Here is a 16,773-nt window from a genome sequence, read left to right on the forward strand (position 1 = left end):
GCTAATATCGATCATAACCACATCCTAAAAGCTTCCTCCTTCACCCCTTAGCCACCAACAAAAGATACTCACATCGCAGAAATGCAAGTCAAATTAAAAATGAAGGAAGCAAGGAAGGCTTCAGCTCGCATGTCTGCATGCACAGCTGAAGAGATGGCATTGTCGATTACTCTCTCACAGAGGGAATTGCATTAGCAATTCAATAATTGCATCCTTCCTGCATTCAGCAACCTCTCTCCGTATACAGCTAATCAGCATTAACTTAAGTGTAGGATAATTAGTGGATGCACTGATGGACAGGTGATGAAATGATCCCTGAAAATTTAACCACTCAATGTCTTGTGGCCTGGTGGTGCGAAGAAGAGCAGCACACACCAGTATTGGGAACCGCGGTGAGACAAAACACCCTTTTGGCAGCAGCAGTGAAATCTTATCACGAGCGGCAGCATAGGCTTAAAAATACATAAATACATTTTAGTGCAGAGACCCGATTCCAACGTTTGGGTCTTTTTCCTTCTTGAGTAGGAGACCAAAACAGTAAGTGCCTCTTTATCTTTGTCCTCCCATGTTTTGTCTATAACCTACGTCAGTATGTAGGTACAGTAACTATTTAAACATTAACCATCAATATGCAGGCAAGTATTTGGTAGTATTGTTCCTAGATTGTGGATGTGCCGAGCCACCAAAGCACAGAGAGCCTAGGGAAACCCATTCACTGCAGACAGACAAAGCATCTCCACGTGAAAGCAGTAAATATGAATCACAGCCAAAAAACGCAAGCTTTGCTTGGCTTACTAGGTTTGTGGCACATTGGCTCATCCTAACTTCTTTGCCCAAGTAGACATCTCCTGGCAGTCCACGGGAGTTTTACCTCAGCCAGGAGAGCGGTTTTGTATGCTACAATTTTTTATTTTTTTTTTAAATTCCCAAACATTTTCATAAATTCACATAGCAGCCAGGGTCAGACCCTGCCAGGGACCAGCTCCTCAAGGAGCACCAGGACCAGGGCCTGCCACTGCCCGTAGCCCCAGGCATCTTCATGAGATTTTAAACACAGAATCTCTTGCTGCCTTTGCACTTTACTGGCCCTCGAATAAATACCGAAAGGGAAACAGAGCCACAGAGACTGTGGTGCAAGGAATCAAATGTGAAAGTGAGATTAACATTTAGGATTATAACCATTCCTCAACTTGTGCAGTGAGAACATTCCTCTGTCTATTGTAGTTACATTGTGCATCTCAATATTGCTGACTGTGTGCCTGACATTATTTTGCATGATATAGGGCCAAATAAGATGATGTGACATTTTAATAACATGCCTCAATGTCAAAGTCAACTTGTTAGACTGTGGCTGAGTTATAAAGCCCTTGGTTTTACTAACATTTTTATGTTCTGGCAAATAGTTTGTTCTTCTCCTGGGTATTACTAATATGTAATTAATTTTATATACAGTAAGGAAAAATATAACATTATTTTGATTCATTCCCATTAAGTACCTCATAGAAGTACCCCAGGGCATTTTTAAACATGAAGAATGCCCCCAGCTATAATTTTTATAAAATATACTTTAATCTTCAGCTCTATAACTATTTAATGATTTTGCTAGGAGCAATTTCTTATTGTAGCCCCTCTTTGTATTCAAAACTTTACCTACTGCAATGAATATTTATACATAAATAATTAATTAAATATGCCTTTGCTTCATGAGCCTAGGAAAAGACTATTAATCATCTGACAAGCACAAGCCCAAGCCCAAAATAATACTTGCTATTGCTCGTGGGCACCTTGCACAAAATTGCCAACAAAGCTGCCTATTGCAGCAGGATGCAATTGCTTCCCCCAGCCCCAAGCACGCCAAGCCGCACTCTCCTGTAGGTGTTTTGCCATTCTCTCTCTCTCACCTCACCTAGTTTAAAGCAGCTGATGTATTTGCTGGACGTTACAGGCTATTTTTTCTATTCTTACACCAGCCTATCAACATGTAGTGAAATATGTTTGTAGGGACCCTCCAGCCGGGCACACAGAGGACACCAGAAGCTGGAGCAGAGGAGTGTCGCTGGTCTCCCCTTCTCATCAGAGCCTGCCACAAGAGCAGAGAGGTAGGGTCCGTGCCAAGCACAAGAGGCATCTGTAACCAGCAAACCAGTTTATTATTTCCAGCATCACTGAAATACAGTCTTCTTTAAGAAAAAAAAAAAAAAGGGGGGAAGTTAAAAGATAAGAACAACAACGGACCATCCCATATCAGACATCTGATGCACAACCATGTTCCCCGTTGCCTAATGTCATAGCTGAACTGGACTCAAGTCAGAATGAAATGGTGTTTTACGTGCATTTGTACCAATGGGTAGTCACCACAGGCACTGTTAGTATTTTAACATGTTTCCGATCTATCCTCCTTGTTGACAGAAGAAAAAAGGAATTGTGGCTTAATAACGAAACATGTCAGTTATTCCCTGACCTGGATTAAATGTTGATAACATTCTTTAAAATTTATAGTATGTGCTAGGCAGCAATTATGTTTCATGGGAAATGTTTCTGATAGCCTACTCGTATCTTCAGTAATCACAGGTCACCCTCGGAAGACTGAACTTTTCATTTGACAAGGATCTAAATATTTACAAGATTAGAGCAACTGTGGCCACATTTAGAGTGACTCTGAGCATGAGGCAATTATTTTGCCTAACACAAATAAAGCTATTCACATTAAGGTACATAACCGCCTCGTGCATTTTTTTGTCCTCTTTAGCTACTCATCTCAATTATGCAGCGTGGAAAAGGTCACTTCCTTCCATCATGTTTGAATCAGCTGCCTTTTCTTTTCATTAGGGGTGCTGTTAACTGAGCCTGTGCCGACTCTATTGCTCACTCTCCCTCTCTTTCACAGCAGATCAAGGCACACAACAACCCACACATCTTCCCCAGGCCTCCTCTAGCCCTTCCCCAGGCCTCCTCTAGCCCTTCCCCAGTGCTCACGGCCTCTCACACCCCTTTTCACGCCACAGACCACCCTCTCCCACCTCCTTTTTGCCTCCCCTGCTCAGAGGTGTTCGTGCTCTTTCCATCTCCACGAGCCTGAAGTGTGCCCTCTCCTGCTATTTTTGTTACCACTGTCGAGCTCTATGTTTATGCATATATTTGATGAGGAATCTCATAAAAATTAACCTCTCCTCAGCTGGCTTGCTCAGGAACGACGAGAAGGGAAAGGCTCAGGAGGGTCACAGAGACACGGTCAGACGGGGCAGCCTATTCAAGCAGGGTAGAGGGAGGGAGCAGCAGTGCAAGAGCGAGGGGAAAGCAGGGAGCAGAGTGTGATCTGTCAGAGCAGGATGGGAAATGATACGCTGTGAAACCAGGCGTGAGCTGAATGCCAACAACCTGAACGCTTGGCTTCAGGGCAGGAAAATGCAGGTCCCCTCCTTCCTGCCTGCCATGGCAGCACCAGGCTTTCTCCTCTGTGCATCTTCTGCTGCCCCTGGGCAACTTCGCCAGGCGCAGACATCCAGCCACCGCAGCAATCTGTGCCTTGTCAGGGCAGAACTGCTAGCTAAAGCCTTGCAGGTGATGGGCTTATCCACAGTCTGAGCAGCCTGGCCACAGGGACTTTCATCCCTCTCTCTTTTAGTTTTTTAGATAGCGTTCAGCTTTTGAAACTTACCCCTGATATTTCAACAGCATCTACAATCTCTTGTGTTTTTTCTGACAGCCCACCTGCTCTCAGAGATGCTGTGTCCTCATTTTGCAAACGGGGAACGGTAAACACTGAGTCACTCTCAGACGGCCTCCGTTTCTCCTACATCAACATTTCTATTTGGTAGGCTCCTTCGAAGGCCCAGAGCCAGCCAAAAGCAACTACTTGGCACTGGACGTGTAGAATTTAAGTCACTTCAATCTGAGACTTTGTGACTTGGGACAGGTCCCATTCAGGGTGCGTGGGGCAGAGCAGCTGACCAAAATCAGGTCTCAGTGCATACAAACCAATGAACTGTCTTCACTCTCATGTTCAGGCCTGGGTAAGTTCCCCTCCATAGCTTCCAAACCAGAGATGTCAGTTAGAAAGATCTGATAAATCTCAGTAACTGGGAGTAATTTATAGGTCCAATTAAAACAAAATGTTGCTGCAATATTAGTAAGACAGTACCAACAAAGGAACTAAAAGAGCAAAAGTTTGCTTATGAAGTTAATAGGAGACATGAGATGGTGCTTTCTCTGCTTACCTTCAGCACTGTGATATTCCATGCAAAACTTTCAATCGCTTTGCTTAATTTTCTTCCTTTCAAGCCTTCCTTTGTCCCGAGGTTATGAAGCTCTTCGTGGAACTCCATTCCTAAAGAAACAGATCAGTGCATCACGCAGTGCATGAGCGATTTCCCCTGTAACACGTTCACTGAACACTTCCAGCCTCGCAGCTGGTACTTCCCACAGCACCCCTTTGCGCTCCCTCCATCCTTCCCGGCACCACCCTGCCCTGGAGAGCAGCTTTAGGCTACAAGGGCAAAGCGCAACCTCAGGACTGTTACTCCCCTTCACATTTAACTCTCCTCTGCACTGCTGGGGCCCCACACAGACACGCACCCAATCCCAGAGCAAACAACGCTCCTCCAAAAGTCTGCATCGCCGGCGACGTGCAAGAAAAGGCACTTGTTTGTCGCTCCCCTTCAACAGTGGCTTTTGTGCCTTGGAAGCCAGTCTGACAGACATGAGAGAGATCTGCTCGGCACTGCAAATACAGACTCAGGGGTACTGCTCATCATTAATCTTCATCCCAGTCATACAGAAAAACCCTTGCGCTTCACAATGATGAATTATTTCATAAACGTATACTGCTAATCACAGGACTGCTATTGCTGCAGTTTGCTGAAGTGGGATTGCTAACCAGAGCCCTGGCAATCGCTACATTTCATTGCTAGGTTCAGCGGCAAATGTCTGCAAATCCTTTGCTGGATATGTGAATCTAGAAAATCTGGGATCAAATAAAAACCTGAATGCGTCCCATTAGCTCACCAATTCTGGAAGACTTGCACAGCGCATGCAAACGTTTCCGAGAGGCTGGTGTGGACAAAGAGAGGGCTGCTTACGTTCTCTTCCTTTGTGCTTTACAACGGCCAAATTGGCACCAAATTGCTCCGAAGCGTCTGAAGCCCATCCAGGTCAAACAAGCCAAGGTCAAGCCCCAGTTGTTTCGTAGCTCTCCCTCTTCACAGGGAGGGCTTAAAGCTCCCTCTCCCTTAAAGCTAATTCTTTAAGGCAAACGTCCCTCACAGATCTGAGCTCCATGGAAACGCCATCAGAGAGACCCCGGCGAGGACTGACGCAGAGCGCCCGCACCGGGCGCGTGGGGGCTGCTGAAGCGGCAAGTCCTCTGGCGTCCCAGGAAAGGCTTGAACCAGCTAAAGCTTGCAGGACGCTGTCCGGGAAGACCAGCACGAGGCTTCCCACCTCGCGGGGATCCCCCAGAGCCCTCGGGCCCAGCCTGGGACACACTGAGGCACTGCAACCCCACACAAGGCAAGACTTGCTACTTGCTCACTTGCAAGTTTTGCATATCTAAGGCAACAGGGCTCCCACAGCATTTCCTTTGGAGAAGGGTCTAAATAATTTCACTTCAATCAAGCTGTCCCTGCTAGCACGCTTCATGCCTCTAGACTTACAAATCATTGCACTTGAGCAAGTGGGGAAAAAAAAAAAACACCCTTCAAATGCCTTGTTTTGTCCTCCGAAAAAATATGAAGGCTGATGGTCCTGAGCATCTCTTCAGTTCCTGCCTTTATGTAGCACATGTGTATTTTTCCCTCCGGATCTTCCTTTCCCCCCTGTAAATTGCAGAAAAAACACCACACCGGGGAGAGGGAGTCGCTCCCGCCTGCAAAGCGCCCCAAGACCACGGCAAGAGACACCAACAAAAACACCAAAGAGGCCGGGCTCACTCAGCACACTGCAAAACAAGCAGCAGCGAGAGAAAACCAAAGCGCGACGAGCTGCTGCGGGGAGCAGGAGCGCAGCAGGCCGGGGCTCGCGCAGGAGGCCCGCGGGAACGTGCGGGCAGCGGGACCAGGGCGAGGCGAATGACATTTCACAGGCAACACTACCTCTGACATTTCTTAACTTTTAAGTCCTGGGTTTTGCTACACTGAAAATATCATTTGAACAATTTGCCTGAGTAACATGTGTAATGAACTAATGAGCAACGAGGCATGGGGAGGGATCCTCTCTCCCTCACTCCTTTCCTCCTTCTTTGTCTTTATCCTCCTCCTCAATCAGAAAGGATATTATAAGGATAACAAAGCAAAAGAAAAAAAATACAAGCAGACACAGCAGCTAAAAAGAGAACAAACTTGAGAAGTTAATCTTTTTGGCGGGGGGAAGGGAGGAGAGGGGACTTTTTGACATCGGTATGGCGATGGGAGCCCTGTGCCATGTTCCCTGCAGGTACTGGCAACACTCTGCTTGCAAATACCCCGGCACTCGGGGACGTGGCAGGGTTTATTCTGCCTACACGCAGAGCGGGGCCTGCAGCTGGGGTGGGCATAAAGCTGCCCGACATTGCCCAGGTCTGCATAGCTCTCTGCCAACTCCTCTGCGCCCGACAGAGGCTCGGGCCGAGGCCGTGCTCGCGGCTCGTGCAGGCCTGCGGGAGCAGCGTGGGCAGAAGGACGAGGCTCAGGAGCCGCAGCCAGACGCACCCGCTGCCCCCGCGAGCGCAGCCCAGGGCTGCCTCCAGAGAGCCGAGCCTAGGGCCCACCCTGCTCCCATACCACTTTAAAACACAATTAAATGCTATTGCTGAAATAGTTTTCAAATTTTCTCTACTAAGATGAAATAAAGGCTCTACTACCAAGCATCAGTTTCATTCATTATTTACATTTAATAGAAGCAAACTGGTGTGGCCTGTGTCGCTTGCCAAATCTGAAAATGCTTATGAGAAATAGTAGTATTTATGATTGTTGTGGTCTCACAAGAGCATGCCCACAAACGAGCATTACATGCAGGAGCAGGTGTTTGCATTACGGATCTTCATGGCTTGCTGCAGGTTATGGAAAGTGCAGCTGCACAAGTGTATCAATTAAAAATAGATTTAATTCAGCAGTGCAAGCCCCTAATAGAAATACACTGCATGCATTTATTCAATATGGCTTCTGATACACAAAAGCTACTGGATTTAGCTATAGAGGTTTAATATCCTACCATCTCCAAATGGGGAGCCCTCCTCTAACAGCGCTCATCCCCCTGTATCAGAGGAAACTCTAGACCACATGTCCCAGTTCAGAGTCTGGTTTCCTGCCCTAAGCAGCTGGCGAAGATGGGTTTGCAAGAACAAGCTCAAGAGTGAATCGCAGATGCTTACATGATTTCTGCCATCCTGAGAAAGGAGTGGGAATCGCCAGCGGAGGGACAGAGCAGACAGCACCAGGGAGGCCACTTCCCAAACCACTTCCTCCCTTTCTACCGGCACATGCAAGTCAGAGCCCTAATTCACGCAGAGACATCAAGGATAACTACCAGCACCACACAATCTACTTCAAGCATACTTACATTAGTTTGGGCCCACCTAAGTGACATACATAATGCATACCCACATAGATTTACTGAGATGCAACGGAATTACCTAGGCATCCGTTTCCAAAGTCTAAAACAAACCTCAACAGTGAAGTAAGCAAAGGCAAAGGGAAAGAAGGCAGTCTTGGGGGTTTCAGGGCCTTTGCTTGTTTTGTATTTGAGGGAACGATGGTGGTAGCAAATGGAGCTCAGTAAAGGCAGCATATCTTCTCACTCCCTCTTTTTAATTAATTGACTTTCTAGTCCATTTGATTAATTTAAACATTGTTATGCATTTTGGGGCTGGTAGAGCAGATGGAAAAATAGTTTTCGAAGTGGATTTGAGGTTTCTTCCATAATCCTGAGCTTCTTTTGCTACTTGAGGAGGGTGGAGTTTGCCAGGGCAAGACCAGGATGCTCACACTCAAACACTCGGCGGAAGACGCTGCTGCACCAGTCACAAACCGCGAGAAAATTCCCGCACGTTTCCCCCCTTCCGCCAAGAACAGCACAGTATAGACGGGTTACCTGCTTTCTGACACTGAACAATCTTGTCGTGAGTGATGTCTGCTGTTTCAATAAGAAACCTGCTCTCTTGGATCATCTGTCAGAAAATAAATGGAAAACAAGGGCATTACTAGGATTTCCTGCAACATGGAGTCCACAGAAAAGCACGACAAATGTAAAGCTTAAGAAGAGCTCTGCAAGCAGCACGGCAAAGCCCAGATCTTTCTTCCGTATCAGATCTCCCAGGTCTGTATGAAGTGAAGTGACAGTTGCTCAGGAAATGTTTTGCTTCAGAAGTCGCAGAACAGCTGTTTTACACCAGCGAGACACTGCTGTAAATAACACGAAGGAAATAGAAGTGGTTTCAGGAGAAAATAGAGTTAGCAAACAAAATTTAAAAAAAATCATTCTCTATGAAACCAAACCCTTTCTAATTAGTCCTTTTCTTCAAATGAAATGAGTCCTGATAACCACATAAGTGGTTATCAAAAGCGCTACCAAGTCATGAATAGCACTGATTTCAAGAAGCACCTAAGCCTATGCTTAACTTTAAGCGTTACAGTGGTTAAAACAGCTATAATATTTCTTGAGTTTCTCTCTGGAGAAATTCAGACCCAAATCCAATAGCTCGGAGCAACATTTTCACTGCAGTAAACTTAAAAAAGGCATCTAATTTCAATAAGACTACTCACAAGTTTCAAGTGATATCCATATTTATGCATCTTCCTAGATTAGGCCATTAAGAGGGAACCAGATGAACTGCTGCCCATTATGCAGCAAGTTTCCTGCACCGCTCTTCTTGCTGCTGCTTTTCAGCTTTGATGTGAACAACTCTCCCCAAACCCTTGAGAAGCCCAGGCAATTGTCTCAATGTCATGTTCTGCAAAATTGCAAAAGGTGGCACATACATCTGTTGCAGGCAGGGAGAACATGCTGTTTAATAAACTGTGCCCAAGCGTAAGCTCACTCTCCAGGGACTCACACCACAAAAAACCCAATCAAACTCAAGCAGCATAAAAGCAGTGCCAATTGAAAGTGAAACAAACTGAACACTTCCTAACGTTATGTCCTGAAATTGCAGAAGCCACCACTTGAAAGCTTTGCCAAAACGCTATGACTGGTAAAAGCAGGCCTGCTTTCAAAAGCACCAAACACGAGAGCAGGGGCAGGAGGAGCCGAGCCCGCAGCCCGAGCAGCGCGGAGGAGGCACCTTGGCCCAGGCAGCACCATCACGGCAGCATCACCTTCGGGAGGGCAACAGGCGTTAATTCACACTACCCAACGTGCCCTGGGGCCCCGCACAAATACGTGGCGTGACAAAATCTCCCAAGTGGGTACAGTGATCAGCAGGGAGGGCTGAGGAAAGGAGACGAAAAGCAGGAGCACGGATACGTGTTACCACGATCACACACATCGGGCACAGCAGGATTTTGCCAGGAGGCAGGGCTGAGCCAATCCCAATTCGCTTCCTTGAGTGTCAGGATAACGTCGCGCCCTCTCTCCCCCCTTGGGTTAAAACATAATGCACATGATTTTAGTGGAAGACGGTAGAAAAGCACCAAGCTAATACTGGTAAATTAGCACATATTATTATTTTAATTAGATACAGTGGAGGAGAGATGCTTCCACGTGTCACACCCAAATCTCCAAATTTTGGAGAAATTCAGATCCAAACTTTACTGCTCATATCATCTCCATTTATAATTATAGTTTTTAAAACAAGCTTCATTTAATAAAAATACCTTTGCCTCGACTTTGACATAAACAAGAGCATAATAGAAACTAAATCCATTATCAGCTCCCCATGCAGAAAGAAAAAGGCTCGATACACCTACAGAGTGCAAAATTATTTTTTAAGAAAACATGCCCAGTGGATCAGTCCAAGATCAAAATTAGTTTAGACAGTGCCCGTTGCATTTCATTCACTATTACTGGCTTGTTCGTGCATCATGTTGATTTCTTCTCTTTGATATTTTCTCTCTTTTCATCTAGGAAGAAATTACAATTCCCACCCACCTGCTGGCTCTTCTGAACCACTGCACATCGTCATTTTGTATTGAAGGAGCCTTTCTGCTGCCAGCCACAAATGCCACCATTGGTCTGACCAGTGAAGAGAGTAAGAATCCCCCCAAAACCACAGGTGACTCCCAACACGGCGAGGCGAAGGAGCTCGGGCGCCCCGCGCCTGCTGGCACGGCTGCACCCGCACCGCCAACCCGGCACGCGGCCTCGTCCTACTGCCCCGGAGCAGGAGAGACTGCCTACTGCCTTTGGTAGCTCGAAGGGGCAAAGGAGAGACAAAAAGGCTGCGTGTTTTGCCCAACAAGGCCAACGTAGCTAAGTTAGGACAAGAAGTCCAAAGTACCTGACTCTCACGTGCCCACATCTCTAGACTACAACTTAGGAAAGTTGCAATTTTCAGTAAGTATAAAACTGTGTTATCGGCAGGTTCTCTGGAAAACCTTGGCAATCATGAGTTTTCACCTCCAATCTGGTAAACTGAGTTTGACCACATCTTCCTCCAACTACTGGACCCCTTGCTAGGAGCCTCTGGTATGGCTGTGTTAGGACTTCCAAACATGAAGGTTTCTAACCCCAATTATAACCATTATTAAGAGAAACGTGGCAATAGGATGTCAATTTTGCTTTGCTGCAGAGGAAGTAGAGCAGCCCTCCACCCCTTTGATGCTGACTTCAAAGTCTCATTGCTCTCACCTCTGCAAAAACAAAACAATTAAAAACAGATCATACAGCAGAATTTAACCTGTTACTGTCTTCTCACACAGCAGTAAAATAATATGCAGTCTTTGTCCCAGGCCAAGTCCTGAGAGGTAATTCAGAGTTCCTCAACTAGGTGACTGAAATGAGAAGATCCCTTTGGTACCCCAAGGGATATTCCCGCTCAAAGGCTCCTCTAGGGAATAATGCATTAGGTAGAGGTAATACACCCTAGGCCGACCACGACATACGATTTCAGCAGGCCTAAGAAAATAGGCCACCTGTGAAAATACTGCGCATAGGACCTGGTATCTCTACTTTATAAGCCACGCTCTGGTCTCAACGTGAATTTTAGCTACAGTTTCAGCTGGCAGAAGATGAGCCTTCCTAAACGTGCAGGTAAAATCTAGGTAACGGCAGGCTAGTGTATGGATGAAGCATGGCCAGTCGCTTCAAAGAACCAGGGAAGGATTCATACAGATGTGACAGGCAAGTCACTGCTATCCAGGGATAAAACATGGGGTTTAGTCTGTTTGTTTTAGTAAAGCATGTCATAACGCATGCTCAAATCACTCTGGGCAAAGCCTGGCAGTAGAAGGGACACAGTCCCCAAAACATAATCAGACAGCAATCTGAAAAGCCACTTTTTCTTTTCCTGCTCTCATGATTTTCCCACTTGCGTACAAGGCAGCACTTTGAGGGTATTTCGTAAGTAACCTTTGTGAGGGTCACCTAAAATGCTAAATTACTAGTAACTGCTAACAGGAATTAGCGCTAAAGATGTCTCATGTGTGACTAAAAGGAGGGCGAGCAGGCACCGAGGCGCCCCGCAGAGCCCACACAACGGTGCAGGTTCCCTGGGCGCCGGGGCGCCCTGCTCAGCCCCGGGAAGGCCCACTGCGGGCGGCTCGACCCACACGCCAACCCTCCAGCTCACCGCCCTGCCTTACGAGCCTACATGCACCCTTTGGGGGTTTTTGGCACTGTTTCTGAAGCAAGGCCACCACCGGCCAGCCTGCACGCTCCCCTGCTTTTCCAGGCGGCGCCAAGCACAAGGTGCTGCTTGCGGAGGTAACCTACGGCTGCTCGCAGGCTGCCGCGGCCAGAGCCCAAAGCTTAAACGCAACGTGGAGGGCTGCGAGATTTCCTGCTGGAAATAAATCGCATCACGCGCTAAGACTCTCTAGCCCAACTTTGCCAGTCTCAACTTGAGACTTTACAGCATGCACTTCCATACACCTTTACTCTGCTCAGACTCTGGGACCCAGCAATCTGCTGGGGACTAATCAGGCTGTTAATTAACAGCAGCTCCGTTTGGTGAGCGCCTCTCGGGAAGTGAGAGGCCTCCCCGGCACTGAGGAAAACCATGAGCGCAGCGTTACCTTCCAGACACTGAGCTGTGAGGGGTTAATCTCACAGAAACAGATACTAAAAAGCAACCTTCAGTGGACAGATGCTGATATCGCCGGACCTCAGCGAGGAAACTTTCATCAGCTGCTGAAGCTGCCCGGCCTGCCCAGGGCTGCTCGCGTTTCCCATGTCAGAACGATGAACGTTAGCCAGCCATAGGCGTTGACTCGAACTACAGGAAGCAAACAGATAAGAGTAGCAGTGAAACCAAAAAAAAAAAAAAAAAAAAAAAAAAACCTGACTCCATTGTAGAGACTTTAAAAGCTACTTTGCCGATCGACAGCACACACCTATTAAAGAAAGCAGAAGGGAAGGGGAGCGAGCGGGAGACACCACCTTCAGCAGAGCTTGTAAAACAGACACAAAAGGAAAAGAGGGAGAGGAAGAAGCATTAGCTTTATCAAAAGTTACTCCACAAAAGCATCAGAAGAGAATTTAGGGAGACTACTCTACTGAATGTTGTGTCCGTGTTGCAGCAAAACTTTGGAACTAAGTTACAAGTCTTGGGTGCCTATCTATCATGCCCGCCTACCCGGACAGCTCAATGCCACGTGGAGCGGAGGAACGGCCCCCGCTATTCCCACCGGAGTCAGAGTCGCCCTGCCGTGTTTCTACAGCAACCGGCCTACAAGGAGTTTTTTAAGTCTGGGAGGCGCTAACCTCCTGGTGGAGGGTACGGCGCAGGAAAGGCTCCCACTAGAAGAGCTGACCAAGAGGTTGTTCAGACTGCCGAAGGAGTCGCGTGGCTCGAGCCCCGGAAGCCGATGACGAGGAACGCAAGGCTTCATCTGCATACGTTAATTCTTCCCCCAAAACAGCTCACTTGATCTAAATATTCCTATGAAATGCTGAAAAGAAGAAGCCCAAACTTAGTTCATCTTATCCACCTGAAGCAGCCCATTAAAATCACTTGGGCGTCTCACAAAAGCCTGGCCAGGAAGGGCTGGCCCAAACCCAGCGGCGCTCTGCTCGGCGCTAACCGAGACCGCCAAGCGCAGCCCACCGGCGGCTGGCAGTAACACTGACCTGTCTTATTCAAGGGCTAAACTTAGCAGGCAATATCAACTGTAAAATCGCATCGCTTTGCAGAAAGCATGGTGTTAAGCTTTTTCACTTCTTTTAAGTGTCAGTTACAAAGATAAATAAATTTGACTGAAATAGAAAATACCTTAACACAAAATACCTTAATACCTTAACTTAACACTCTATGTTTTTACTCCCAAGAAATTAACAGGCTTGTTTCTTGCACATACGAAATGTCGTTTGGTCACAGATTCAGTACAAAATGACCAAAAAATGTTATTTCTTTTTACTTTAGTGAACTCCTGTGCGAGAAACCAATTTCCTTCTTTTATTACAAACTACGCTGCAAACTGAAAAGGGGAGAAGGAATTAACACAGCAGTCTCTCACCAAAAAAGACAAAAAAGGCAGGAAAAACTCCTGGTGGCAAATTAAAGCACAGCTCCTGCTGGGAAGATAAATGATACAGAAGGGATAGTTCAAAGAGTCTGCTCATAAATATTCCAGGGTTTAGAACAGGAACTGACTGAGCAGCAAATTAAAAAAAAAAAAAAACCTTGCTCTCAGGTGTCTGCCCGTTGCCGCTGTGCCTGCACCTCCTGTGCCCTCCCCAGGCAGCCAAGAGCTTTGCCTGGGTCAGGAGCACAGTACTGTGCCTCTTGCTACAGAAACAGCGCCAACTGGAAAAGCATCTGAAGTGCAAATTGAGCTCATGAAAATTTAAATAGGAGTCCCTCTTTAGCATCAAGCGTTTCTTGCAGACATTTGGGATGTGGAACAGCCAAGCAATTAATCATGTGCCAGTACGTCTTGTGAAAAGCAGGGCTGTGCACAGGCTGGCAGGGCTAGGGAAGGACTGCTGGTCAGGTACGCTACCTTGTATTTTCTCCCAAAATACTCCAGGTTAGGTTTCTGTATGTGAGCATTTTCCTGGGACAGCCCCGTAGGAGGAATAGTTATCAAGAATGGTAACATCATTTGGAAACCTTTGAAATACCTTACCTACACAAACTGCAGAAGAAAATGAATAAAATTAACCTTAAATTTTCAATTTGTATTTTTGCATACAAGTATTTCTGGGGAAACATGGTGCCAAAACCTTATGAGATATGATCAGGTACATGAAGAGCAGCCCTCTAAATCTACAGAAACACGACAGGTACTGGGGAAGGGTCAGCTTTGAACACGCTTACACTCAAACGCACAAACTCAGGCAGCCAACTAGATTTTCATTCTGTTAAGAAAAATTCTGATCTAATCTTTTTTAGGTCCTATTTTAGGAGGGACTAATGGATGTGGAAACAAAAGAGAAAGCAATTGGAGGAGTGGTGATTAAAGACAGAGAGAATTACAAGAAGGAGAGAAAGAAAATGAAAAATTGCTTTCCCAGTCTATGTCCAATTTTGGATGCAAAACTCTTGAAAACAGATATTAATTCAACGTGAACGTCCATGCACTGGACTGCGTTTGACGTCAGCATATTATAACACTTGCTTGGCAGCGAATATCACGCTTTGCAATACCCCTTGTCTTCAGTTACTCAGAGCACGGTGAAAAATGTTCCTCTGGGGATGACACTGTCCCAGCTGAAATATGAATTTCACTGGAAAAGTTTACCAAAATCTGTTCAGTTATTTTGCATATACGTAAAATGGGAAAATGAACTTTCTCCTTGGGAATAAGTCGCTGTCCTGCCTGCATGAAGACATGGAAACCCAAAAGGACTGAGCGTGAAGGTCGGCGGCAGGCAGAGTGGCACAGTGCCTCTCCGAAACCTCCGCGCACCTCTGCTCACCCACCTCCACCAGCCTCTGTGCCAGCAACGGCTCTCCCAAACGCACTAAAAAACTTCTCTGTCCAGTCTTTTTGCACTTTTCATTACTGGAGATTCAAAAACCATATAAAGAGTTAGACAGATACTTGTGGAGCTTCTTTTATTTTTATAGGAATATTTCTGCATGCACAAGAGCCAGGAGATTTGGGCAGAAACGAAAAAGTTTATCATCAGTTGTTCATTGCTTTTGATTTTCAAATGATTCAGTCATCCAGTCTTGGAGGAAAAATAATGATGAACCAATAACCGAAAAGCAAAGTGCACAAGCACCACTAAGCTAACATGTGCTTGCATCAGCAAATTATATACCGTGCAGAGAGAGAAACCACAATTTGTTTCTGAGCAATTTGCGACCAAAAAACTCTAACTTTACAGTATAACTGTTTGCAATGAATAAGTCAGCCATCTGTCGTTTCCAGCTGGGCCTCATCCCTTTTGTTCTTACCCAACGTCTCCTCTCCTAGGGGTGGTCAGCGAACGCTGATGTCCATCTGACGGGTTACAAAGCAAGCCACGCGCGCTGCCCACCTGAGCGAGCGGCTCCTGGCGGCCGGCCGGCCGGCACAGCCCGAGGGGAGCCGCCGGGGAGGGGGACAGGGACAGCCCTTCCCTGCCGGAAAGCAAAGCCAGGAGGAACAGCCTGTAGAAGGCGTGCTGCACCACCCAAGGAAGTACGTGCATCAGTTCTCCAAATCTATTCATCATACGCTACATACAATAATCAAAACTATATGCAAGTTGAAAGAAACAGTTCTAAAGCATGTTTCTGATAGTTCATATATTTTTCAAAAACATTTTTACTGTACCACCAGCGTTGCACCCTATTTTCTTGTTTTCTAACACAATCCTGTTCCCTTTTTGACTTTGCAGGAACTTCCATACAACCCAGTATCTTCCTTAAAGCCTCTTCCTCCACAAGGCACAGCAGCTTTTGTGAGCTCCACAAAGCCGCCGCAACGCAATCATTTAAATAAAAAAAAAAAAAAAAGTCCTGGAAAATCATTACGGCTCCTTAAACAAAGCACATTAAATTTTATTCTGATATGGCCTCTCTCAAAAAAAAAAAAAGGCAAAGCACAATGGTAAAATTAATTGCCCAAGACAAAACAAACAAACTGCACAAAATGGTCTTTGTCTCGCATGGCTACTGGCAAAGGCTGAGCGCAGGAGAGCAGACACTTAATTGTTTTCAAGATCATGGTGACAGGTCTCGGAGCATTTGCACCTCCGTTTGCCTGGACTGTCAGCGCTCTCCACGCCCCATTAAACACACTGGCAGAGTTTACACTTTTCTTGAGAGAAAGAGATGTTCCAATGACAATTTCCAGTAGTGGGGAAAAATCCAACACATTCTGGCTGTTTTTATCAGAGATTTTCAAAGTATGCTTTTTAAAAACTGTGAAACATATGCTGTTTCCCCAGGCAGATGGGAACGGCTTGCCTAGCGCTCGAGCTACCTGCGCTTTGCACCTCAGATGACAAGGCAGACCCACACTTGGCCATTCTCCACTATGAGATTTAGCACCAAACTTTTTTCACTTCTGCTGTAGAAGGAATAAAGAAATACAGCCATTACTACAAGAGAGAGGCTCAATGAGGTGCTTTAATAAATAACTCAAAGCAAAAAAAAATCCAACAGTTCTATTTTTAAAATTGCTTGCAGGCCTGCTCACCCAAAAAGTGCTTTAAGGTGAAGAGATATTTCTGGGAAATTAAAGACTTGCAGCAAGTACGTCAATCCAGTTC

At 46.1% G+C, this 16,773-nt stretch overlaps 1 protein-coding gene across 4 annotated transcripts in view; it reads right to left on the reverse strand.

Moving 5' to 3' along the window:
- Positions 1-16,773, reverse strand: part of PLCL1 (phospholipase C like 1 (inactive)) — a 207,286-nt gene that overhangs the window by 21,130 nt on the left and 169,383 nt on the right. For all 4 annotated transcript variants that reach the window (XM_068948227.1, XM_068948229.1, XM_068948226.1 and 1 more), the window contains exons 4-5: positions 8,065-8,140; positions 4,218-4,327 (exon numbers count right to left, since the gene is read on the reverse strand). In XM_068948227.1, the coding sequence (XP_068804328.1) occupies positions 4,218-4,327; positions 8,065-8,140 (186 nt within the window). The remainder of the gene's footprint in view (positions 1-4,217; positions 4,328-8,064; positions 8,141-16,773) is intronic.

Source organism: Struthio camelus, chromosome 6 (genome assembly GCF_040807025.1).
Source record: "Struthio camelus isolate bStrCam1 chromosome 6, bStrCam1.hap1, whole genome shotgun sequence".
NCBI lineage: Eukaryota > Metazoa > Chordata > Aves > Struthioniformes > Struthionidae > Struthio > Struthio camelus.